Source organism: Oryctolagus cuniculus, chromosome 3 (assembly GCF_051225735.1).
Source record: "Oryctolagus cuniculus isolate XC-2025 breed Fujian yellow rabbit chromosome 3, ASM5122573v1, whole genome shotgun sequence".
NCBI classification, from domain to species: Eukaryota; Metazoa; Chordata; class Mammalia; order Lagomorpha; family Leporidae; genus Oryctolagus; species Oryctolagus cuniculus.
The window spans coordinates 142,887,437-142,912,720 of NC_142869.1; the positions used below are offsets into that span (position 1 = coordinate 142,887,437).

Below are 25,284 nucleotides of genomic sequence, written 5' to 3' on the forward strand. Positions count from 1 at the left end.
TATCATCCATAGCTACTGGAAAGCATTTATTTTTGTCAGGCTATAATCTTTTCTCTTTTTATCTATTAGTTGTTCTTATTTCACTCCTTTGGTCATTCGGAATAAGTTTATGCCTCTATCATGTACAATTCACAGTTACTTAAATACAGGACTTATGTTCTCCTTCCTGGACCTTCCAAGACAAGGTCCAATACTCTGTCCATGGTAAATCTAAGACTAATATTTGGAATTGTTATTCCAAAGCTTCTATTACATACGTGGATAAACAATCTTGGCTTCCGTTAGGCCAAAGTGGGTCTCTATCAATGTGCTGGTTCATTGGCATACTGCAAAGCTTCACCATCTACTGTATTTTAACACATTTGTGAATATTATTATTAGTAGTAGTAGTATTGGTGTGATGGTGGTGGTGGTGAGGTGGTGGGGTGGTATACAGCAAATGACAATAGGTTTTGTTCCGGGTTTGTTGTTAGGAAATCTGATTAACACTGTGATATGGCACAGTTGACAAGAAAGAGATCAGAACTTCATAGAACATACAGATGCATGCTTAGATGCAAACAACTCCATTAGACAATCATTTGTCTTTGACCATTGGAGCATTGCGGTTGTATATAGTTTCTTTAAGAACACTTCCAACAATTCCTATACTTGAAAGTTGACTGCCAGTACCATAAAGTAGCAAATGACTGATAACCTGAATCCTTCCTGTCTTAGTAAGGCCAGTCAAAGTGCATTCTCTATTCACCTACCCCCTGCAGCTCCTGATCATAATGCAAACTCCAGCTTTTCATCCTGCTGTCCCTATTTTCCAATGTTCACATTCAATGTATTTGGTACACGTCACATACTTTATCAATATTTTGCTATTTTGAGGGCTTCATGATCTACCTGCAATCACTGGTTTCTTTTTTAAGACTTATTTACTCTCTTTCTCTCTCTCTCTCTCACCCCCCTTTGCCCATCTCTTCCTTTCTCTCATTTCAAATAAATAAAATCAACCTTTAAAAAAAACTAAGAGTTTTGAATCTGATCTCTAATAAAACATTTCAGTGTGCTATCAAGAAGCAAGTACAATTTCTACTTGTATATTAAATCAATAGTGTAAGAGTATTGAAGGAAAAGAAAATAAGAAATAATGAGAACAATACAGGGAATATGATCAGTTGACATAAAAATGAGTATTAACAGAAAATGTTTTACAAATGAAGAGAAATTTTTAAAAAACTAAAACAAAAATAGTTACTCTTCCTCTGCTAGTAAAATGCCATTCTACGTTCACAAACATTTCTGTCTGCCTTATCAATCTCCTAGGTATGACTACAAATATTTGTCCAGAGAGATGAGGATTTGAAGTGTAAATACAAAAAATACAAAAAGAAAGAATGGCATATTTTCTAAACTAAAAGGTATACAATATAATTTATTAACTGATGAAGAGAAATGAGATAAAAAAGTAACAAACAATTAGCTCCATGCACACGAACTTCAGGCAAATAATAACTACAGGATTCCTTCACCAAGATTGAAGATTCTAACACCCAATTTGGTTGACTGAATAACATGGAAAAGGTTGTGGATCAGGATAAATTAGATCAGTTATGAGCTACTAACATGCCCAACCACACAATTTTTGCTTGAACAAAATATTTTTGAGCATGCACATTTAAAACCGTGTTGCTTCTAACAAGGAGCAGAGAAATCATTTTAGTTACATTTCTTGTGAATTCAACAAGATGTCATTACCTTGTGAGTGCATTTAGAAATATTGCTTCCATTACTTTCAATGTTATTCCCTGTAGCTCCACAGGAAAAAAAAAGTATTGAAATGTAAGTCCCAGTACCAAGAAATAAGATCAACTGAAACATAAAATACAGCATACCCTAAAGAGGGGAAGCCTTCTGGGTATATAGAGTAGAAACAGAGACGAGATTCCACACAGGACTCTTAGCTCTCCGAAGAAAGGAGAGGATAAACAAAGCAAGAATAAAGAAAGCAAATAATGCTAGTGAGCTATTAATAAAAACAAAATACATGAAAGAGCAGTAAAATGGCAATCTTCTGAATTGTGAGAGAATGAACACACAACAAGGGGTAAGTATTCAAGAGAAAACAAAAGAGAGCATTAAAATGAAGGTTATTGCAAAGGCAAGACTGTGAACATGAATGAAAACAGTGAAAATATAACACGGCAAAATGCCTTTAGGCTTTGATTCATATATTTTTAAAATGAATGTATGTAACACATTCTGAATGTGGACTTTTCATGAAAGTAAATCAAGGCAGTGATGTATTAGCTCCTCTCCATCGATAAACATAGGCTTGGAATAAATGACCTGAATAAATGATATCGCCTAAGAATTCCAGAGGAAAGGTGAGTGTCCAAAAAGTGGGGAAAAAACTATCAACATACTATTATGCTCAGATTAAAAAATGAAAGAACGAACTTCTGAACTTGCATTTTACTAGCACATTAATTTGAACAATTCGGCAATAGTTTCCTAGATCTGCTTGAAATACAGCACACTCATTAGTTGCTTTGCAAATTTGCCACATGGAGGATTTCTGACTTTAAAAAAAAGAGTATATGCAATTTCCAACTACATTAGAATTAGAAACAAGCAATTTTTCTTTAGCATCTTTGTATTTACTTAGAATGTTTTAGGTATATAAGAACATTGAAGTGTGTGTTTTTTTTTTTGCATTTGTAGAATGTGTAATTTAACCATTGAGAGAATATAAATTTGAACATATATTACAATTTGCTTCCCTATGGAAGCTAGTTAAAGTGTTTCATACCAACCTGTGCATCCCATTTGCCTGACATTTTCAGGATATGTGGCATTCTATTTAGGTGAATGTTCTAGCATTTGCCTTTTAGAAGTTCAAACTTTTACATTTTAATCACCTTTGAAGGAATCGGTTTTCAAATATTACCTCTTCTGTAACTTAACCTTTTCTGGCTGTTCAGGGTCTTCATTGGGAAAGTCAAGTGCTCTGCTGTGTAGTAACAACCTGCTGTCCTCTGGCAGACTGTGCACATCCCCACTCTAACAGCCACATACCACTCGGTTCTCACATTTCTTCTTACACCTTTGCTGCTCTCTCCCTTACCCCATGCTCTATCACTGTCAGGCTGTCACCACTCCTGCATCCCAGAGCCTCTGCCCCAACACCCCACTCCAGCCACAACACTGCACACATTCTCATCCAATGTGTTGCATATTTAATCATAAGTGAAGGTAGACAGGGCAGGAGGAGGGGGAAGAGATGAAATTAGATACCCTGTGGGTACTACTAGAAAATTGGTATTCCTGGATCTTCTTGCAGGGAGGGGTGGTTTTGAGTGCCCTTGGTGTGATGGGCTCCACTTCACCCCACCAGCTATGGTCATACCTGCTTCACCTCCAAGGAACTGGGCAGCTGCAATGGTAACTTTTTCTGGAAGTTTTATGGAGACAATTTCCTGCCATTCTTAAGAGCACAGGGGCACAAATAGCAAGTATCTGAATCTCCTGGAAATGATTCCTAGGAAACCTGCATGGAGGAGACACCTTTCTGTCCTCACACAGTTTCAAAGAGGGAACACAGCCATTTGGGAAATGGTGCTGTTTGACATTGCAGTGCCATGGGCAGATTTCTTCTGCCAAATGCCTGCCCCTTGCTACAGGGTCTTTAGATAAGGCACAAACCAAGATGGGGAGAAAAATAAAGAAAGTTTATTGGAAAATCTGAACTCAATCTCAATTTCAGTCTCTTGTCTGTCATTGAAAATATATTGATAACTGACTCTGTATGCTGTGTTTAGTATTTGGGTTACAATTAGTACTCATATTTTTTTTAAATATTTATTGTACTTATTTGAAATGCAGATTGACAGAAAGAGGAGAGACAGAGAAAGAAAGAGATGTTCCATCCACTGGTTCATTCTCCAAATGGCCACAATAGCAGGGACTGGGCCAGGCTGAAGTAGGAATTTCAACTATCTCCCAGGTGAATGGCAGAGCCCAAGCAGCTGGACTGACTTCCACTGCTTTCCCAGGTGCATTAGCAGGGAGCTGGATTGGAAGTGGAGCAGCTAGGGCATAAGCTAACACTCTGATATGGGATTCCAGGATTGGAAGGTAACAGCTTAAACAGATGTTCTATAACACTGGCTCCAGTTAAAATATGCATTTTCAGATTTATCATTTTACTGCTTAATTGCTTGGTTAAATGAATCAAACTATCACATAGTACAAGAAAATTTAGAGCCACTTTAGTGTACAAGAAGATCAGAGGAGTGTAAGATGGCGGTACATATCTTATTAACAATAAACAAGAATTGTATGTAATTTTGTTTTCAAATTTTTTATTTCCCCTAAGAATTAAGACATAATAAACAAACTAATACTCATTAGTGGGAGCCACACCAGCCACAACCTATCATGCCATGTGTCCCCCCCAGTCTCCCTCCCCTGGTATAGTACATTTGACTTCATGCTCAGAGCCAAAGCTGTGCTAACTTAAGAATTTGTTGTCATGGATTGTTGTTCCTGGACCTTCAGAGTTACAACAGTAATGTGCAGGGCAAAGAGGAAATTCATAGGGATTGGAACAAAGCAAAAGAAAGAATAAAAGAGTTGAGTCCGGACTTGACGGGAGAAGTAATTATCACCCATAGTTGACTTGCAGGGACTGAGTACAACACAGACAAGGTGATCATGAATGAAGACTCACCTTCTCCAAAATTCTATACTTGAAGCCACTGGAGAACATTCTCAGGCTTAGTGGGGAAGGCAACTTGGCAGAGAGTGATTTGGCATGTATCTGGGCCATCATGGACAGTGGCAAAGATTACACGGGCAAATATGCTCCGATTCTGAAAGTGAAATTATGTGAAATAGTCCAACTGAAGCCAAAGATGGTCACTGGTGTGGAATGGCTAAATCGGTCATGGATGGATATAAAAATACATGAGAAAATAGAAGATAGTAAAGAGAAGATCGTAGTCCTGTACAGAGGAGGTGTGCAAAGAAGTGAGACAGTCTGTGTGATGAGTGATTTAACAGTTGTTCCAATATTCACATTGCCAGAAGAAGAATACACATGGGAGTTTCTTGGCCTTGTTTTTGTTGCTATGGTTTTTTTTAAGATTTATATGTTTATTCAAAATATTCATTATTAAATATTTATATACTTATTTAAGAATTATATATTTAATTGAAATTTAAAAATTATTTGAAAGATTTATATATTTATTTATATATTATTTACAGAGAGAGAGAAAGAGGGATCATCCATCTGCTGGTTCACTCCCCAGAGGGCCACAAAGGCTAGGGCTGGGCTGGACTGAAGCTAGGAGCCAGGAGCTTCAACTGGGCCTCCCAGGTGGGTGGCAGGGGTCCAAACACTGGACCATTATCAGGGAACTGGATAGGAAGTGGAGCAGCAAGGAAATGAACTAGCACCCACATAGGATACTGCCATCATAGGAGGCAGGTTTACCTGTTAGGCCACAATGCTAGACCCCCAGACACATTCTTGATCCAAAAACAAAGGTATTTAAACAGAAAGGGAAGTATTTTACATGGGGGAACTGTCTCAATTTCACAGAATCCCTGTAGCTATGTGAATAACAGCACGGACATTTCTATTGTCTGGTGGAATTCTCAAAAGAGGTCACCTTGTCGTTCCTACTTGGAATTATGGGTATTTTGCACTGTTTAGAAGAAAGCTAAACCTTTGAGATGATTAGTCCCTAACCATGTGTGCTGTAACTAACTGTGCATGAGATCCAAATGAGTCTGTACTCACTGACTGTACATTCCTTCAAGTTTTCTTGTTATAATTAATCATTCGAAAAAGCAAATGAGAAATGTATACTTTGGTGAGCTGGGGTGTTACTCCTGGGGAAATTAGCTGAAGGACCATTTGACAGCATGGGGCAGACTGAGAAATGCACTAATGCCTTAGAATGCGTGTGGGTTTTTCAGTTTTGTCTTGGTAGACGTTCAATTCGGACATTTAGAGGAATGAGCACAACTGTTTTGCTCTGCAGGATGTTCTTGATGGTGTTTCTTTTCCCAAAAGTGACTCAGATATTATAATGCGGTGCTTAGAAGGGGGAGTTTAAAAAATGGGTAGTAATACTTCAATTAAAACCAAAAAGGAGGAAAAAATTTAGGGAGGTTGTTAAACTCTTAAGTCCACATGCCTACTTTACTTATAAAGCTTTTGCATTTCTTTTTTGTTTGTTTGTTTCTTTAGTGAGAGAACACACATGCTAGCTCCTTTGTTAAAAGCAGGCTTCTGCATTTGTGTATTTTCAAATATATCCTGGACCTTCCTTCCGCTCACATAGATTCCGCCTTTTTTCTTCCTTTTTCCATCTCTTCCCTGACATCTTGTACTGAAGGCAGAGAAATGAAGGGAATCTTGGAAATATTTTAGAAGGAATAAAGAGAGCATAAACAAACAAACTATAGTTTGGAAAGGTAGGTGTCATTAATCCATGGGTGGTGCCATCCACGGAAACTAGGTGGGATTGAGGACTGGTTGGGTTTTGTTGACGCAGTCTTCCAGCTTTCGCCTTTGATTAGTTGGGCACAGGGATGCATTAGTATCGGTAAAACCAGCGTGTGGGGGAATGGATACGGCACAATCAGAACCATGTTCAGGATAATGTGTTACGGTTTTTAGAGTACCAAGAGATCAGTTTGAGAGCTCAGAACGGGGACCCACAGGTTAATAGAAGAACAGAATTGCTACAGTTAGGAAACAAAGTTTACCCAAATGGTTGGCCTAAAGCATTTTGACCAGAAAGTGGTCTCACAATCTCACTACAGGCTGAATGTCTAGGTGGAGTAAAGCAGGTCCTGTTTCCAGGATAAAGGAAGGAATCGAGGTTTGGAGCACTTTTCAGTGCTAGAGATCATTCTAAACTTGACAATTCACAGTGAACCAAATGAATTCTTTGACCTCTTGTATTGTGCACTGGAAAAACATAAATGAACAAACAGAAATGGAATATAGTGTGTCATAATAAGTGTAACACACAAAAAAGAAATTATGGAAAGAGGATAAAAAATGACTTAAGGTACAATTTCAAATAAGGTGGTAAAGGAATAGTTCCCTGAAGACCTGATTCTTTAAAAAAAATCTAGTTATTTGAAAGACAGAACGTCAGAGAGGGAGGAGAGGGGAGAGAGAGATGGGGGGAGGGAGTGAGAGAGAGACATGATACAGAAAGAGATCTTCCTCCGGCTGGATTGTTTCCCAAATGCCACAATAGCCAAGGCCCAGCCAAGCTGAGGCCAGGAGTCAGGAACTGCATATGGTGCTCCCACATGAGTGTCTGCGTATCAGTACTTGGGCCATCATCCACCTTCCCAAGTGTGTTAGCAGAAAACTGGATGGGAAGTGGGGCAGCAGGGACTCAAACTGGCACGCAATTAGGATGCCAGCATCACCAGAGGCGGCTTAACTTGCTGGGCCAAGTGTCAGCCCCTCAACCTGATTCATAAATAAATGTCTTAAAGTGAACAAAGGGAACAGATGGTCATGTGGAAGAAGAATAGGCCAGGTAAATGAAGAGGCAGCTTCAAGATCCTGGTGGGTGAGGCTTGCGTTGCAGAAACAGAACGGACGTCAGCATAGCTGACACAGACAGGCTTTAGCAATATAAATCAAACTTCCCAGGTTGTTCTACCTAATATCAGTGCATGCTTGCTTTTGGTCTCTGAAAGTACACATTTGTAGCCTTTCATGGAAACAATCCTATACTGATGCAATATGACTACTTGATCCAACTTTTACCTCTTTGCTAACATTGACACAGCCTACAACATATGTAAGAGAATTAATTATTATTTTAGCAGGGGCTGATGATTTCAGCATATTAAATTTTTTTAAAGATTTATTTATTTATTTGAAAGTCAGAGTTACACAGAGGAGGAGAGGCAGAGAGAGAGAGGTCTTCCATCCGATGGTTAACTCCCCAGATGGCCACAACAGCTGGAGCTGTGCCAATCTGAAGCCAGGAGCCAGGAGCCTATTCCCAGTCTCCCATGCGGGTGCAGGTGGGCCATCTTCCACTGCTTTCCCAGGCCATAGCCGAGAGCTGGATCAGAAGAGGAGCAGCCGGGACTAGAACTGGCACCCATATGGGATGCCAGCGCTTCAGGCCAGGGAATTAACCTGCTGCGCCACAGCGCCGGCCCCGCAGCATATTACTTTTTTTTTTGACAGGCAGAGTAGACAGTGAGAGAGAGAGAGACAGAGAAAAGTTTTCCTTTGCCATTGTTTCACCCTCCAATGGCCGCCGCGCTGTGGCAGGCGCACCGCGCTGATCCGAAGTCAGGAGCCAGGTGCTTCTCCTGGTCTCCCATGGGGTGCAGGGCCCAAGTACTTGGGCCATCCTCCACTGCACTCCCGGGCCACAGCAGAGAGCTGGCCTGGAAGAGGGGCAACCAGGACAGAATCCAGTGCCCCGACCGGGACTAGAACCCGGTGTGCCGGCGCTGTAAGGCGGAGGATTAGCCTAGTGAGCCCCGGCGCCGGCCAGCATATTACATTTTAATCAAGTGTCATGTTATTAATTCTCTGTCATAATAACCAGAGTTTCCAAGATTACAACAAGGAGTACTTTTCATATGGTGTGAGTCTTCTGCAGCATGATTGTTTTAAAGCACAGACATCAGACTATTTTCTTTTAGAATCATTACATTATCATTGCTACTCAAAACACATCATATTTCTATTTATTCTGCAGCATGATAAGGCAGATCTTGAAGTTTCCGATCTTGTTTTAGTGCACAGTCTGAATAAAAGGTGAGGTTTATAAAACAATTTACAGAACTACCTACAGCTACGGTAACTTGGTGGGGATTAACATCAATAGTCTCCTGAAATAAAACATTTGCTTTGCAATAAAAATTAGGGCACTGCCTTTTCCCTTGTTGATGTTCTATTCTGAGAAAAATAAGAGATTAGAAGTCAAGTAGTTCTACTCTTTCTGTCCCTCACATTACAGTATAGAAGAACATCTCAAGAAGTTTTATCTTTCAGATTTTAAATTCAGATACAAAAATGACTTCTGTAGGTTAAGATGTTAGGTTATGTCTTCTAAATAATGGATATGTGAAACAAGTGTCTGAAATAGAACAACACAAGGGGGCATGAGGGCACTACTGAGAATGATTGGGGCACATAAAATCCTTGCTTTCAGGAGATCAAATCTAAGACTTAACATGCAGGAGTCAGTGAATGGTGTTGTTATTTCAAAGTAACATGGACTGTCATAGGAGAGATTGTAGCAATCCATTTGATCAAGACTATCTTGTGTATCTCTTATAGAAGGAGTCAATGTATTATCCTGGAAAGTCATAGAATTGTCACATCTAGTGAATATATTGCAACAAATATTCACAGTTAGAGCAAAACACCCATAAAAAGTATGAAATCTTGATAGGATTTTTTAAAATTCTGAAAAAAGTGTTATCAATATTATTGTCCATTTTCCACTCCCTCAGAAGTATGACTTCTAGGGTTTTAAAATATTTACCCAATAGTCAAAGCTAAATAAAGTTCTGTTTGTCAAAACAGTGGAGAAAAATATGTATGAAAGTTTTTTTTTATGAGAGAGAGGGGGGCGGGAAACAGAGCTCCCATCTCTGCCAGTCAACTCCTCAAATGCCTGCACTATCTGGCCTAGGCGTGCCTACAGCAGGCAGCCAGGGACACAGTCCAGGTCTCCCACTACCTGAGCCATCAACTGCTGCCTCCCAGGGTCTGCATGGGCAGGAAGCTGGAATCAGAAGTCAGAGCTAGAAATTGAATCTAGACATTCTGATACGGGATGCAGGCATCTTAACCACTAAGCTGAATGCATAACTCTCACATTTTTGAGGTTATGCATTACTTTTGCTCCTACTCAGTGAAGAGCATTATTTAAAGATTGCTAGGGTTTCTGTACAGGAATTAGAAAATTGTAATGAAAGACATAATTTTAGGAGATGAATTAAGCTGTGAACATCATGGATTATGAAACCTATATTTTTTCCTAAAATTATTAAGGATTGAGAGAGTTAAAGAGTGAGTTCAATGCTCATGAGTGTTGATCTTATGTAATAACGCACCACCAAAAGGTTGTACACTTTCCTCTTAACTATAATTGAACAAAAATGAATAGAATTAACAGCAAACTGATGTTGCTAGCTAAGTGACAGAAGGATTTCATTTTCTTTTATTTTATCCTTTAAGTTAATTATTTTATATGATTTATATAATAATATTAAATTAGTCAATTATTTGCTTCGATCATTCCTGATAGTCTCTTTTAGGAGGAAAAAATGTACCTAAAAATAGGCATTTGCATTGCTTATTTTGAAAAAGCTGGGCTTACACATGTCCCACAGTAAATGAGAATTTTATCACATTTTAATGTACAATAACACTTCCAGTCTTAATGCCTTACACAGTAGTAAAGCAGCATGCAAAAATTGTACACTCTCTGTCAACAGCTCTGAACAAAAAGCGAATCACTTACCAACAACAACAAAAGAAACCTGGCACTATGAAATCTCAAAGGGGTGTAAAAGTTCATTAAATTTGTTTGTACTACTGGTCAAATAAACATTTAGTGGAATTTATGTGTAAATGTTCCTTGTTCTTAGGTCTCCCAAAATGCATAGCTTTGAAACTTCCACAACAGGAATACTGCCAAAAGAAATAAAATGAAACAAATATTAAAAGGAAAAAAAACCCTGCAACACAGATGAGAGAGCATCTAGGTCCTTTTAACTGAAGAATCTACTGCTGCTATAGAGTTTATTATTTACAAAGTAAAAATTTTCTCTTGTAATAAGGCATAAATGAAGGAGAGAAATGAAAATTTAGACCAATCTGGTCTCTTATAATGATAAAAATATTTGGACTGACCGAAGCATGATTTTTTTCAATCACTATTTATGGTGTCAATAATAGTTTTCTTTGGATTCAATGTATCTTTATCACTCAATGCCACCTTGATGAGAATACTTTAAAATGTCAATAATAAATACATTAAGTTCATGATTTCAGAAAGGCTGACATTGATTCTGATTGATAAAATGATATAGTTTAAAAAAATTTTTTTTTATTTTGACAAATAGAGTTATAGACAGTGAGAGAGACAGGTCTTCCTTCCGTTGGTTCACTCCCCAAATGGCCGCTATAGCCGGCGTTGCGCAGCCTAAAGCCAGGAGCCAGGTGTTGCTTCCTGGTCTCCCATGCAGGTGCAGGGACGCAAGCACTTGGGCCATCCTCCACTGCCTTCCCAGGCCACTGCAGAGAGCTGGACTGGAAGAGGAGCAACCGGGATTAGAATCTGGTGCCCATATGGGATGTCAGCGCTGCAGTCGGAGGATTAACCTAGTGAGCCACGGCACCAGCCCCTAAAATGAAATAGTTCTTAACAGTTGTATCTCTTCTCTTAAAACTGAAGTGGTTGGAATAGTTACCTAGAAAGTTATTTACATTGATAGTTAAATTTTTATAGGATTCAGAAAGTGCAGCCAGTCCTTCATATACAGATGTGAGAAAATTTGAATTTCATAGCTCTTGGAAAATAGTCTAAGAAACTAGGCACATTGATTTGCAGCTGGCTCAAGTCCATTTAAACAGTAGAGTCCATTATTAAGAGAAACCTTTGCATGAAGGTGAGTGCCACATTGGCAGTGGATACAGGATTAGTTAATGGTGACATTAAGAACGTGGACTGAGGGGCTGTCGCTGTGGCGTAGTGGGTAAAGCTGCTGCCTACAGTGACGCATCCCATTTGGGCACCGGTTTCAGTCCCAGCTGCTCCACTTCTTATCCACCCTCTGCTATGGCCTCGGAGAGCAGTAAAAGATGGCCTAATTCCTTGGGTGCCCGCACTCACATTGGAGACCTGCAAGAAGTTTCTGGTTCCTGACTTCACATAGCCACAACTCCAGCCGTTGCAGCCATTTGAGGAGTGAACCAGTGGATGGAAGACCTCTCTCTGTCTCTCTCTCTCGCTCTCTCTGCTTCTGCCTCTATGTAATTCTGCCTTTCAAATAAATAACTATTTTTTTTAAATAAACGTGGACTGAGGAAGACAACTGGTATAAGTGGTGAGTAAAACCATGTCTTTAATATTCTAGACAACCAGAAGTAGGTAGGGCAGGAGTCACTGATGCAGAGCCCTGTGTCAATCAGCACTTCGAACAGTTCCTAAAGACCCTTCTGCTTTCCAGGCATTTTCCTCATTGTTAATAACATTTACAATAATTAATTTTTTATCAGCATGCATTACTTATACAGTTTTGCAGGATAGCGTGCATTATCGCACACACATACAGAACATAAACTGATATCAGGAAAATAACATTTCCTTTTCTTTTCTTTATGTTTCGGACCTACCACTAACTCTCTTCCAGTACTTTGTATACTATGCAATACAATAATACATTCAGCCCCCTAGAACTTATTACTCTTTTAAAAAATTTTGTATTATTTATTTGAAGGTCAGAGTTACAGAGCAAGAAGGAGAGTCAGAGAGAGAGAGAGAGAGAGAGAAAGAGAAAGAGAGAGAGAACTTCATTGGCTGGGCCAGGCTGAAGCCAGGAGCCGGAAACACCACCATGTGGTGCAGCAGCCAAAGCATCTTCTGTGGCTTTCTTAGGAACTTCAGCAGGGAGCTGGATCACAAGTGGAGCAGATGGGACTTCAACTGCGGCCCAAAGGGGATGCCAGAGTCACAGGCAGTGGTTTAACCCCCTGGGCCACAATGCCAGCCCCTAGAACTGATTACATCTCTGTGTTGGGAAACTTCTTATATCTCAACTCTATCCTATGTCCCCCCACCCCATGAGCCTCTAATTCTAAGTTCAGATTGACTTTTTAGAATTTCTATATATGAGAGAGGATAAGCTTTGTTTTTCCGTGCGTGGTTTATTTCACCTAAAATAACAACCTCCACTTACATTTTTCTGAAAACTCAAGACACTACAGTCTTTTTTATGACTGATTAAAATACTATCTTGTATATTTGGCACATTTGCTGTACCTATTCATTCATGAATAGACGATTAGGATTATTCCATACCTTGGCAACTGCAAGTAGTTCTGCCGGTGAACTTCGTAGTACGGATATTTCCCTGGAATCTCATTTCCTTCAAATATTATGTTTAGAAATAGCTCCTAGTGGAAATCTATTTTTAGTTTTTTGAAGAATTTCCATGCTGTTTTCCAATAAGGGCTGTACTAATTTGCATTCCCACCAATAGTGTATAAGGATTCCTTTTCTCTACATCCTTGCCAGCATTAGTTTTTGTCTTTTGAATGCCTATCTAACTGGAGAAAGAAGTTACCTAATGGTGGACCTCAATGCATTTCCTTGGTAGTCATACTTAACATTTTTTCACTTTTTTTGTCATGTGTATTTCTTCATTTCAAAAAGCATCTATTTGGGCCCATTTCTTAACTGGATTATTTTTGTTATTGAGTTCTTTGAATTCTTTACATACTTTAGATATTAATTCTTTGTCAGAAGAATAGTTTGTTAATTTTTTTTCATTCGGTTAATTGTCTATTCACCCTGTTAACTGTTCCCTCTGCGGCGTAGAAGCTTCTTGGTTTGACATAGTTATATTTGTCTTTTTTTTTTTTTTTTTTTTTTTTTGCTTTTGGTGGATTTTGATGTTTTGGGATGTATCCAAAATAATTATTGCTTATACTAATGTTTTCTTTTTTTTTAAGATGTATTTATTGGCAAGTCAGAGTTACACAGAGAGAGGAGAGGCAGAGAGAGAAAGAGAGTGGTCTTCCATCTGATAGTTCACTCCCCAGGTGTCCTCAACGGCCAGAGCTGCACTGATCCAAAGCCAGGAGCCAGGAGCTTCTTCCGGATCTCCCACGCACAGGAAGGGGCCCAAGGACTTGGACCATCTTCTACTGCTTTCCCAGGCCAAAGCACAGAGCTGGATGGGAAGTGGAGCAGCCGGGTCTCAAACTGGTGCCCATATGGGATGCTGGCGCTTCAGGCTAGGGAGTTAACCCACTGCACCACAGCACCAGCCCCGCTTCTACAAATGTTTTCAAGTGCTCCTTCTATGTTTCCCTCTAGTTGTTTCTTAGTTTTAGGTCTTTCACTTAAGTCTGGTATCCATTTTGAGGTGATTTTGTATATGATGAGAGCTAGAAGTGCAGGTTAATTTCTCTGCATGTGGCTATCCAGTTTTCCCAAAGGCTGTCTCTTCTCCAATGTATGTTTCTTGTGCCTTGCTGAGAATCAGTTGACTGTAGAGACATGGGTTCATTTCTGGCATCTTTGTTTTGTTCCATTGGTCTATGTGTCTGTTTTTGTGCCAGTGCCATGCTGTTCCGGATGTGTAGAAAGCCTTAAAATCGGGAACTGTAATGCCGACAGGTTTGTTCTTTATGTTCAAGATTGTTTTGAGTGTTCAGGGATTTTGTGTTGTCATATGAATTTTAGGATTTTTTTTTCTACAACTATGAATTATTTTATTCACATTTTGGCAGGGATTGCATTGAACTGTAAATTTCTTTGGCAGTGTAGACATTTTAAAAATATTAATTCTTTGCATCCACATGAACATGGGTTTTTTTGTTTCTTCTTCAAATTCTTTTCATTTTCATTTTATTACTTTCATTGCAGAGGCCTTAGACATCCTTGTTTAAATTTATTCCAAGGTATTTTTTAGCTATTATAAATTGAATTGCATTTATGAATTCATTCTCAGTAAGTTCCTTATAGAAGTACACAAATGCTGCTATATTTATGTTGATTTTGAAGCCTGAAATTTTGATTAATTCCTTTATTAGTTGTAATTGTCTTTGATAGTATCTTTAGATTCTTTTATGCAGGAAATCAAGTAATCAGCAAATAAAGTTGAACTTACTTCCTCCTTTCCTACCTGTATGGCTTTATTTTTTTGTTTTGTCTAATTACTGGGCCTAAAAGTTCCATTTTAGTATTCAATAAGATCAGTATGACCAGACATCCCAGTCTGGCTCTGGATCTTTTGGAAAATGTTTTTAACTTTTCCATATTCAATATGAAGTTCCTGGAGGGGTTTTCACCTATACCCTTTATTATATTAAAGTATGTATTTTCTATATCTAATTTGCTTAGGATTGTTTATTGATCATGATGCTGTTGAATTTTCCTGAAGGAATTTTCTATGTTTATTGAGATGATCCTATGATTTTTGTTCTTCATTCAGGTGATGTGGTGTATGGATTATTGATTTGCCTTTGTTAAACCATCTCTGTATGCACTGGGTAAATAGCATTGATTGTGATGAATACTCTCTTTGTTGTGCTGTTGGGTTTCATCTGCTAGTATTTTGTTAAAAATGCTGTGTCTATGTCAATGAGGGATGTTCATATATAGTTTTATTTTTGTTGCGTCTTTCCTGGGTTTTGGATTCCAGGTAATTCTCTATTATAAAAATCATTTTAGTTTAAAAGGGTCTCCTGCATCCATTTTCTTTTTAAATTATTTATTTGACAGGTAGAATTATAGACAGTGAGACAGAGAGAGACAGAGAGAAAGGTCTTCCTTCCGTTGCTTCACTCCCCAAATGGCCGCTACGAAGCCAAGAGCCAGGTGCTTCCTCCCAGTTTCCCATGTGGGTGCTGGCGCCCAAACACTTGGGCCATCCTCCACTGCCCTCCAGGGCCACAGTAGAGAGCTGGATTGGAAGAGGAGCAGCCGGGACTAGAACTCGGTGCCCCTGTGGGATGCCAGCACCGCAGGAGGGGGATTAATCAAGTGAGCCACGGCTGCGGCCCCTCCTGCATCCATTTTCAACTTTTTAGGAATAATTTGAGAGGAATTGATATTAGTTTTTCTTTAAAAATTTGACAAAATTATGCAGCAAAGACATGTGGTCCCAGACTTTTCCTTGTTTAGAGACTTTTTATTACCGTTTCAATCTCATTGCTATTGGCCTGTTCAGGTTTTCTGTCTTCATGGTTCAATTCTGATAGGTAATGTGTATCCAGAAATTCTTCCATTTCCCCCCTAGATTTCTCAATCTGTTGACATATAGGTATTCATAATAGTCCCTAATGATTCTTTGTATATCTGTGGTATCAGTTTTAATATCACCTCCCAGGTATTTAAAGAGTCCTTAACTTATAGCATCTCAGATCTACTCATTTAATTATGTTTCTCATCTAAACCTATATGTGTCCTTTATTTGAAAAGAAAAATCTCCATTCAGCCATAGAGCAAGGTAGTCTATATTTCACATGAGGCTGATATGAGACCACTTGAAAACGCTTGTGGAGAATTGAACTAAAGATAAATTTATTTGAGTAAACAAAAGTTTCAAAGCTATATATGGAAGAATTTTCAGAGTTGATGGAAATGTGTATTATGAAATATGTTCTATGAATTTTAAGAATTTTTTGGAATAAACTCATAATTCTGATTTCTATTTACTTTTGGAAATACCTTACCCTGGTAGTCTAATATAAAAGCTTATAGAATTTTCATGGTTAAATAAGGCTCATTACTGCATGTTGTTCTATTAATCAATACTCATTATTAATAGCTTTATTAATAACATGTTTTACTAGTATATTTCATCAACTTGATTGAAAAGGTAAAAATATCATCCAAATCATGGAAAAGAGTTCCTTTACCAACACCTGAGAGCTGTCATCAGAACCAAGATCTCTACATCATTCATATGCAAGGCCACTCAGTTACTATTCTATGGCAAACTGAAATGACACATTCAGACTGAGGGTAGGACAAAAGAAAAGCTTTAAGAATCCATTAAAGTTCTGCCTAGGGCCACACAGTAAGACTATGGGCTAGGCAGGAAAGTCAGAAGCTGGGAACCCAATCCAGGTCTCCCATGTGGCTGGCAGGGAACCAATCAGTTTGAGCCATCACCTGATACCTCCCAGTGTGCACATTAGTAGTAAGCGGGAATCAGAAGCAGATCAGGACTCACACCCAGGTGCTCCGATATGGGATGGAGGCCTCTCAGTGTCACCTTAATGACTGAGTCAAACTCCACCCCATAGTCTTACTGTTTGATATGCAGCTTAATAATCAGATTATACGTGATCACTAAGGCCAACAACTAAACTCTCAAGTGCTGAAAAGATGTCTGAAGGCATTTCAGAGTAACCCTTTCCAGCTAAAAATATTTGGCTATGCTCATAAAATTCAGGATTTTCCATCAAAAATTAACTGAAACTTAAAATATAATCTAAGTTATATTTTAAAATATTGATATTAAATTTCATGATATGTGGTTTGTTATGCTAATAATTAAAATAGACATTTGGCTTATTTTTTCAACTTATATCCAATCAATTTTTTAGTCTTATTTTTTACACGCAAAAAGCCATATTGTTAATCATGCTGCATTTGGAGTGATTCTGTTTATTAATCCATTAGTTCCCCACTACATTGATAAGGTGTTTAAATAAGGTAACTAAATATAATACATTATTATTGACAGACATGGAGATTAATAAATGTTGCTAAATAATGTGATAAAGCCTACAAGAAAATATTCTATAAAGTTTTATTTACTGTAGCTTCTTTGATAAAGTTAGTTTCTATGATTTAGACAGATGGCTATTTTTTATATAAGACAGCTTTAAATTTTCAACACAGCTTCTTTCTGTAAAATGTGCTCAATCAATCTCTATTATCTTTTCTCTTGACAGTGGGAAGAAGATACAGCACTAACGCATTAGATCATTTCTTTTCCTTCAGAATTTCTCCCTGTTTCCTGTAAATGTGGCAATAAGTAGCTAACAGTCTCTGTCATATTTAGGCAAATGTCTCAGCCTAATTGCCTTAGGAATGCCACGTAACATAAAAGATTTCAATACATCCACCAATCTCAAAAAACTGAGTTCTTGAATAACTACAGTCCACTGAACAGAGCCGGACCTGGAACCCAGGCACTCTGATATGGGGTGCAAGTGTTTCAAGTGACATCTTAACTGCTGGGCCAAACTGGTAAATTTTGGTTTTAGCATCATTCACTATTAGCTGCAGCTCAGTAAAGCTGAATTTATCTTTGAACTTAGTAGTACATATACATAGGCTAAAAATATAAAGTAAAAATATGAAGTAGGAAGGAATTAGGAATGAAAAGTATTTTTACTTATTTTTAGCTATGTTACTTCAAAAATTCATTTTATATATACACAGAAATCTAATTCCTTTAAATTGAAAGTAAATTCATGTGAATGTTATCCAAACGGACAAACATCACTGTATCAACACATTATTATTTAATTGTGTTTTTCAAAGCTGCCATTCCCCTTTCTCAGCTCATACTACTAAGGTGCAGCACTACTATACGAGTTGCACTATTTATAGTAGCTGGTAATGTAGCCAGCTTAAGGACTGAGACAGATTCTGGCTCAGGTTACAGTACACTTTCTCATGAACATTCCTCATGCATCCAAAGTTTGGGTCTTATTTGCTGTTTGTGTTTGCTTTGAGTACCCAAGGAGACCTGGCGGTCATCCACCCATCACATTTTCCCACCCCATAATTTCACATTGGAGGTAAGCAATGGCCAGGGAAGTGGAAGAAACTTGAGGAAACTGCAGAGTTAGTGACAAGGATGGTAACCTTACCCTGCCCACTTTCAGATGCCACCTAGACTCAGCAACATTTTATCTGGAAGGCTACACTTTTGCCTCAAGAGACAATCACAAGGATACTTCAGTGGGAATAGACATACATATTTCTCATGGCACCTTAAGAATAGGGTAACTACGGTTATACTTGAACTTTTCTTTAGGACACATTTCTAAAACGATCGTATTAAAGCTCTCAAGCCCCAAACAACAGCACATTGGTTAGCTGAGATCCAGATGCATCCCAAGCACTTGGGAAAACTGAGGCAACACGGAAGAGAGACGGCAGGAGAGTCGCGCTCACCTTCATAAGTGCCGCTTTCCAGGAGAGCACCGCTTTTCTCCAATTCCATAAAATCTTCAACGGTGATGAAGATGTAGTCCACTCCAGGGACCTCGCCCTCCTTATGTGGCCTTGTGGTGCCTGAATAAGGAAAATCAAAAATAAAAGGAAGACTCAGTGGCTTGTCGTTGAACTGCCCAAATACCACCATACTTCTATCTACTCAGCAACACTTGCTTGTGCATCCTGCGGGCTGGCGGTGTGCGTGCGTCCCTTGGTGTGTCTGGCAGCAGAAGGTGCTGGAGGGTAAAGATTAAATAGACAAAGCTTTTTTTCTTCATCAAACTTCTAAAGAGTTTATTGCCATGGAATGTGGTCACATAGATGTTTCAGGGAAAAAGGCAGACTTTTGTGCCCTTTCTGAAGAGGTGGTTTCAATCGTGGGCCAGGAGTCTGCTGGCTCAGGAATTTACATATTTCACTCCTATGAATGGACCTCTATTGTTCTGCAGACTGCTGTGCTGGGACATAAAATACAACACAAAGTAGACATTTTAGCAAAATGTCAATTTTTCTTCATATTTTTGGGATCTACATTTTTTTTTGGAGGGGGGACTATTTCTTGATTTTCATTTGTTATTTTTGAACCATAAAAGAACATACCCCCAAAAACTCATATTTGAGTTAATGGATCAAAAAACTTCAGAAGTGCTTAAAATTGAATATTGATTGGAATTGAGTCATACAACAGCATTGCAAGATAAGATATTGTGGCATGCCTCTATCCCATATCAGAGCCCCTGGGTTCAGGGCTTAGATCTGCTTCTGATTCCAGCTTCCTGGTAGTGGAAACCCTGGGAAGCTACAGATGAGTCCCTGCTACTCACATAGGAGATTGAGATGGAGTTCCTAGGGGCTGGATTTGGTCTGGCTCTGCCCCAGCTGTTGCAGGGATTCAGGGAATGAAACAGTGAATGGAAGATTCTCTCTCTCTCTCTCTCACTCTCTCTTTCCCTTTCTGTGTATGTGTGTGTGTGTGTGTGTGTGTGTGCACACATCTCCTTTTCAAATATAAGTACAAATAAATACATTTTTAAGACTGAAAAAAAAACTGCACTGCAAATTATAATGGTGGCAATATAGTATCTCATTAGCAGGAGGGAAATATTTTCATGCTATCACAAAGGCTCTCCTTTGTCTGGTCTTCCATCCCTCCCTCCTTTCCTTCTCTTCTTCTTTCCTTCCTTCTGACCTACCTCTAATTCTGATTGAACTGAAAAGTAACACCCTACCCAGGTTACTGCATGGAACCATAGCTCCTACTTCTTGTCTCTCCTACAGAGGAAATGGAGCTACTAGTTGGTCATCAAGTACCCCACCCGTGGCTCAGTCCAGCTGTCTCAGAGAACACAGCCTTCCAGGCGCACTGTCCATGTCGTTTATGGAGCGAGAGCAGAAAGACTATTCAAGGCTCCAAGTTTGTTCTCTGGTATATTTCCTTCCCTGACCATGCCGGATTCTTGCTTTCTTCTTCTACACCACTTACCTAAGGTATTTTGCAGGATCAGATTGGAACTTACATAATACATATATGCAAATAAATATGCATGAATATTCAGAGGAGAAATATATGAACAATATAGTGGCATTGGAGGGCATCCTCATACTTAAAAATTTCACCCCTACTGTCTGTATACTAAACAAAAACTGCATCTTAAATCCTTAAATTTTATTTTTACTCTATGAATCTGAAATGTGTATCAACTAGATCTCTCAAATAGACTGTAAGTTCCTTTTTTGGTCTATTGGGATCAAATCTGAACTACAAATCAGAGCTGTAATGCAATTTCAGAATGTAGAAAGTGCTAGGGAATTGATTTTAGCTAAGAATAAAAAATCTTATTGAAAAGGTTTTTTTTAATATTTGAAGACATTATTGTCTAAAATGAAGCTTTATAACCCTTCTTTGTGCTTTGCAAAATAATTTCTATAATTATGTTTAATGACATTCCCCTGAGTTTGTTTTATTTTGTTGAGCTGAGCCACATTTTGCAAAATTTCCTACTGCTTTTATATTATGAAATACACACCTCCCACATCTAGAATGCATAATGTTGACAAATTAATAATTCTATGAGAAACTATGCTTTCAATATCCTAACTTCTATGTGCTTAACCTTTGTGAATTAAAAAGGTATTAGCAGTCTTTGACAATCAATTTTTCAGTTTACTTAGAACACACTCTAATCATTAAGGCAAATCATGTAACAAAGATTCACATTTCCCTTACTAATTCGTAGGCATATTTCAGAGGCTCCATACTTTGCTTTATTGACAGCATGTGGTGTGATCATGCGCCCCTAGCAGAATGTGAGCTCAGGAGCACGTGCCACGGGGCAATTGCCAGGACTGCTGACCTATCTGGAGTACCCCGTCTGGACTAACCTCTAACAAACACGCCTGTGCCCATAGTCTCCTTGGGAAGACCATTGCTACTTCTGGTTCACTAAGTACCTTTACATGTCTACCTTGTGTCTCATGTTTCTTATGGCTGTATCCCTATGCACCTGCCTAATGCCGGCTGCCTGCATGGACTGGGAGCTCCCCTACATCATTGTGGCTTAAAGTTGTACTCTACAGCATCAACTGTCACAATCCATCTTTGCTACCCATTGCACATACTCTGTCCTCATTCTCTGCTTTCTAATTTTAATCTCCAGTTTCTTGATCTCTGCTATTTCCCTTGTACTCCTCAAGTCTGGATTTAAATGACTCCCTAATAGTGGATTAGGAGCAACATAGATTTTGTCCTTTCCTATAATTACTCATCAACACTTCCTCACTAGTAAAAAGGCCTACATACACAATTGGTTAGTTCATTCATAGACTGCAGTTGTTATAGAAAACCATAACCTTTCACTGACAAGGTAGACTACCAACTCAGGCTATCTATGTCAGTTTGGGCCAGCTGATGCTGGGAACCCCTTATGTATGTCTACTGGACTTTCTGTCATCTCTGTCACATTCCTATCACTTCCAATACTCTAATGTTTTCCATTTCCATAGAAGACATGGGCTCATTCATTTTGGATAAAACAAAGAGATGATATGATATCAAATCCCTTATGTAGGATATTACTTATATATGGATATTACTCATCTATCTTACTGAGTCCCTTCTTTGGCTCCTTTCAAAATGTAGTTTTTGAGGCTGGCGCTGTAGCATAGCGGGTGAAGCTGCTGCCTCCAGTGCCGGCATCTCATATGGGCGCCGGTTTGAGTCCCGGCTGCTCTACTTCCCATCGAGCTCTCTGCTATGGCCTGGGAAAGCAATAGAACATGGCACAATTCCTAGGGCCCTGCACACATTTGGGAGATGTGGAAGAAGCTCCTGGCTCCTGGCTTCTGATCATTGCAGCTCCCGCTGTTGCAGCCATCTGTGGAGTGAACCAGCAGATGGAAGACCTCTCTCTCTCTCTCTCTCTCTCTCTCTCTCTCAACCTGTAACTCTGTCTTTCAAATAAATAAATAAATAAATCCTTAAAAAATGTGGTTTTTATTTTTTTATCACTGTTACATACACAGGCACTTTAAATTTTCAGGCAATTCTAGAAGGCTTAGTATTTTTATTTATTTTTTAATATTAATTTATTTATTTGAAAGGCAGAGCACTCAAGCAGCTGTAACTCTCCTCTCACAGTCATCTTTGATTCTTTCCTCAATCTTTTATTCCATTGCAAACTATTTGGCAAGTCCCATGACTGTAACCTTGTAAGGTCATCATCCCACTTGCAAGATCTCGGGGGCAAGCACTGCCCTCTTGGAGCAGGTGACAGCTCTGGCTCGGCTGCACCTATCTCCCTCGCTTACTTGCCTACCCTGCTTCCTGTTGAGTCGTGATAATGCCCAAGGCTGGGCACAGCCATTCTCTAAAGGTGCCTCTGTCTATTCTCTCTGGTCAAGAGAGTTGGTTGCAAAAGGCAAGGTAAGGAAAGCTCAACGTTAAAAAGAGATCAAGAAAACTCAGATTTTATTATTTACACAAAAAGGCAACTCTTCCCACCCTTGAATGCCAGTGGCAGAATATCTTAAATGACTCGTTTTGCAGAACATGGGAGAGAGCATAATTTAAAAAGTTTCTAACTCAGAAACAGTTTCCTTTCTGGCCTAACATGTGTCACTTTGCTTTCTTTTGTATTAAAATTCCCATCATTAGAACTACCCCTTGGTTAAGACAAAAGAGCAATTGCATGTATGTAATGTACATGTGTGCTATATACATGATATACATGTAGCTGTAGCAGATAAGAATGCAAGCTGGGGAATCAATCTGCCCGTGTTTGTCAGGACCCTGCAATTAGCTAATGAATTCATCTCAAGCAACATCCTTCACCTCTATACATTCTAAATTTCTTATCTATATAATGGGAGTAACACTGGTAGCATCTTTAGAGTGTTCCATATAAGATAACTAGGACAATGCCTGGCACACATTAAGCACTCAAGAAGGATTGTATGTTAGTTAAGTATTGTTGATTGAAAGAGGGAAGATATTATCATGGATTCTTTTTGCTCACTAATTTGTCAAAAATATTCATTGAGTATTTAGTATGTGTTAAGCATTATTCTCAATGCTTCGGATCTATCTTTGAATAACATGGAATAGGATCCACACTCTCACAGAACTTATATTTTAACAGGAAAAGGCAAAGAATAACACAAATTAAATAAGAAGTAAACTATAGAGTGTGCTATATAAGGTTAAACCCTATTAACTGTAAACCAGGTCAAGGGGCTGGTGCTGCAGGGTAGTGGGTAAAGCCACCGGCTGCAGGGCCAGCATCCCATATGGACACCGGTTCAAGACCCGGCCACTCTACTTCTGCAGCACTCTGCTATGGCCTGGGAAAGCAGTGGAAGATGGCCCAAATCCTTGGTCCCATGCACCTGCGTTAGAGACTTGGATGAAGTTCCTAGCTCCCAGCTTTGGATCAGCATAGCACCTGTGGAGTGAACCAGTGTATGGAAGACCTCTCTCTCTCTCTCTCTCTCTCTCTCTCTGTGTGTGTGTGTGTGTGTGTGTCTGTCTCTTGGTGCCTCTGCTTCTCTATAACTCTGCTTTCAAATAAATAAATAAATAAATCTTAAAAAAAAAAACCTCAATAGTACCTATTATCAATTTAGTCAGTTACTGAGATTTCTGTTAAGTGAGACAATATGGAGGAAAATGTTGGAGAAAAGAGAGAAACCATGAGAAAAGGACCCAGAGGGAAGTAAACACCTACAATATCTACAATACCTGATGTGACTATTACAGGGTGGCTGGGATACAACAAGAAATCCATAAAGAGCCTGGTTATATTTGAGGATGAATCATTAAATTATATCTATCTATCTATCTATCTATTTATTTATCTATCTATATTTCTTGGTTTATTTTAGGTCATTTGGCTCAGCATACCAATATGGTTTTTCTTTGAATTTTCAGAATTCTTTCTATAGGGCTGAGAAATATGATGGAGCAGGGTGTGCTCTGATGACTGGTGTGTGGGCACACATAGACATTACATATCAATCCTCACCTTTACAAGAAGAAGGTGCAGGCATGTTGTTATCAAAATGTTCTTAGAATCAAAATTAGGGACATCAGTGTTCCATTTTTTTGTTTTAAGACTTTAGGCAGGTGGCCCTAAATTTAAAAAGCATCTACTTGGTCATGAATTTTCTTATCATGTATCAAGGTAAATAACAGACACGCAAGGGCATTTTGAAAAGTAAGAGTGAATAGCATGCCAACAATATCCATATTCCTCTTTAATAATATTAATAGTAGTAAGAATATCAGAATTTAGCTAATATCACTGATAATATTTTTGGGAATCTATTTTAATTAAAGTTTTAAATTAGTGAGCTTCATTCATTGTAAACCTTCTTGCAAAGAAAAAATTGTTATACCTAAAGTCATAAGTCAACTTTTTTAATTGGGTATAATTGAATATCTCAAGATATAAATCCATATTTTCTGCTCACACACTAAAATGTGGGATACAACTCTTGGTCACATTTCTTTTGTTAGACAATCACATAAAATGGGTAAAGCCTAAGCACAGGCTGCAAGTTTTTTGTCATTTTCTGAATGATTTGAAAAATGTGAAAGTGCTCATAAACCCTAATTAGAGGGCCATTTGAAATTTACCCACAGGCATGGCACCTTCAACAACAGGAGGCAGAAAGCATAATTTTCGATCTATGTGTCTAGGAAGAATGGTTATTAGTTGCTGTTAAATCAGTTGGTAAGGCAGTGATTGATGAAGGGAAAAACAACTGGAGATCTATGAACACCTCTCTGGAAAGTAATGTGATTCTA

The 25,284-nt window shown here is 38.7% G+C and overlaps 1 protein-coding gene across 18 annotated transcripts in view; it reads right to left on the reverse strand.

Annotated features, from left to right (window-relative positions):
- MAGI2 (membrane associated guanylate kinase, WW and PDZ domain containing 2) overlaps positions 1–25,284 on the reverse strand; it is a 1,587,879-nt gene that overhangs the window by 664,673 nt on the left and 897,922 nt on the right. For all 18 annotated transcript variants that reach the window (XM_070071222.2, XM_070071219.2, XM_070071216.2 and 15 more), the window contains one exon: positions 18,939–19,058. In XM_070071222.2, the coding sequence (XP_069927323.1) occupies positions 18,939–19,058 (120 nt within the window). The remainder of the gene's footprint in view (positions 1–18,938; positions 19,059–25,284) is intronic.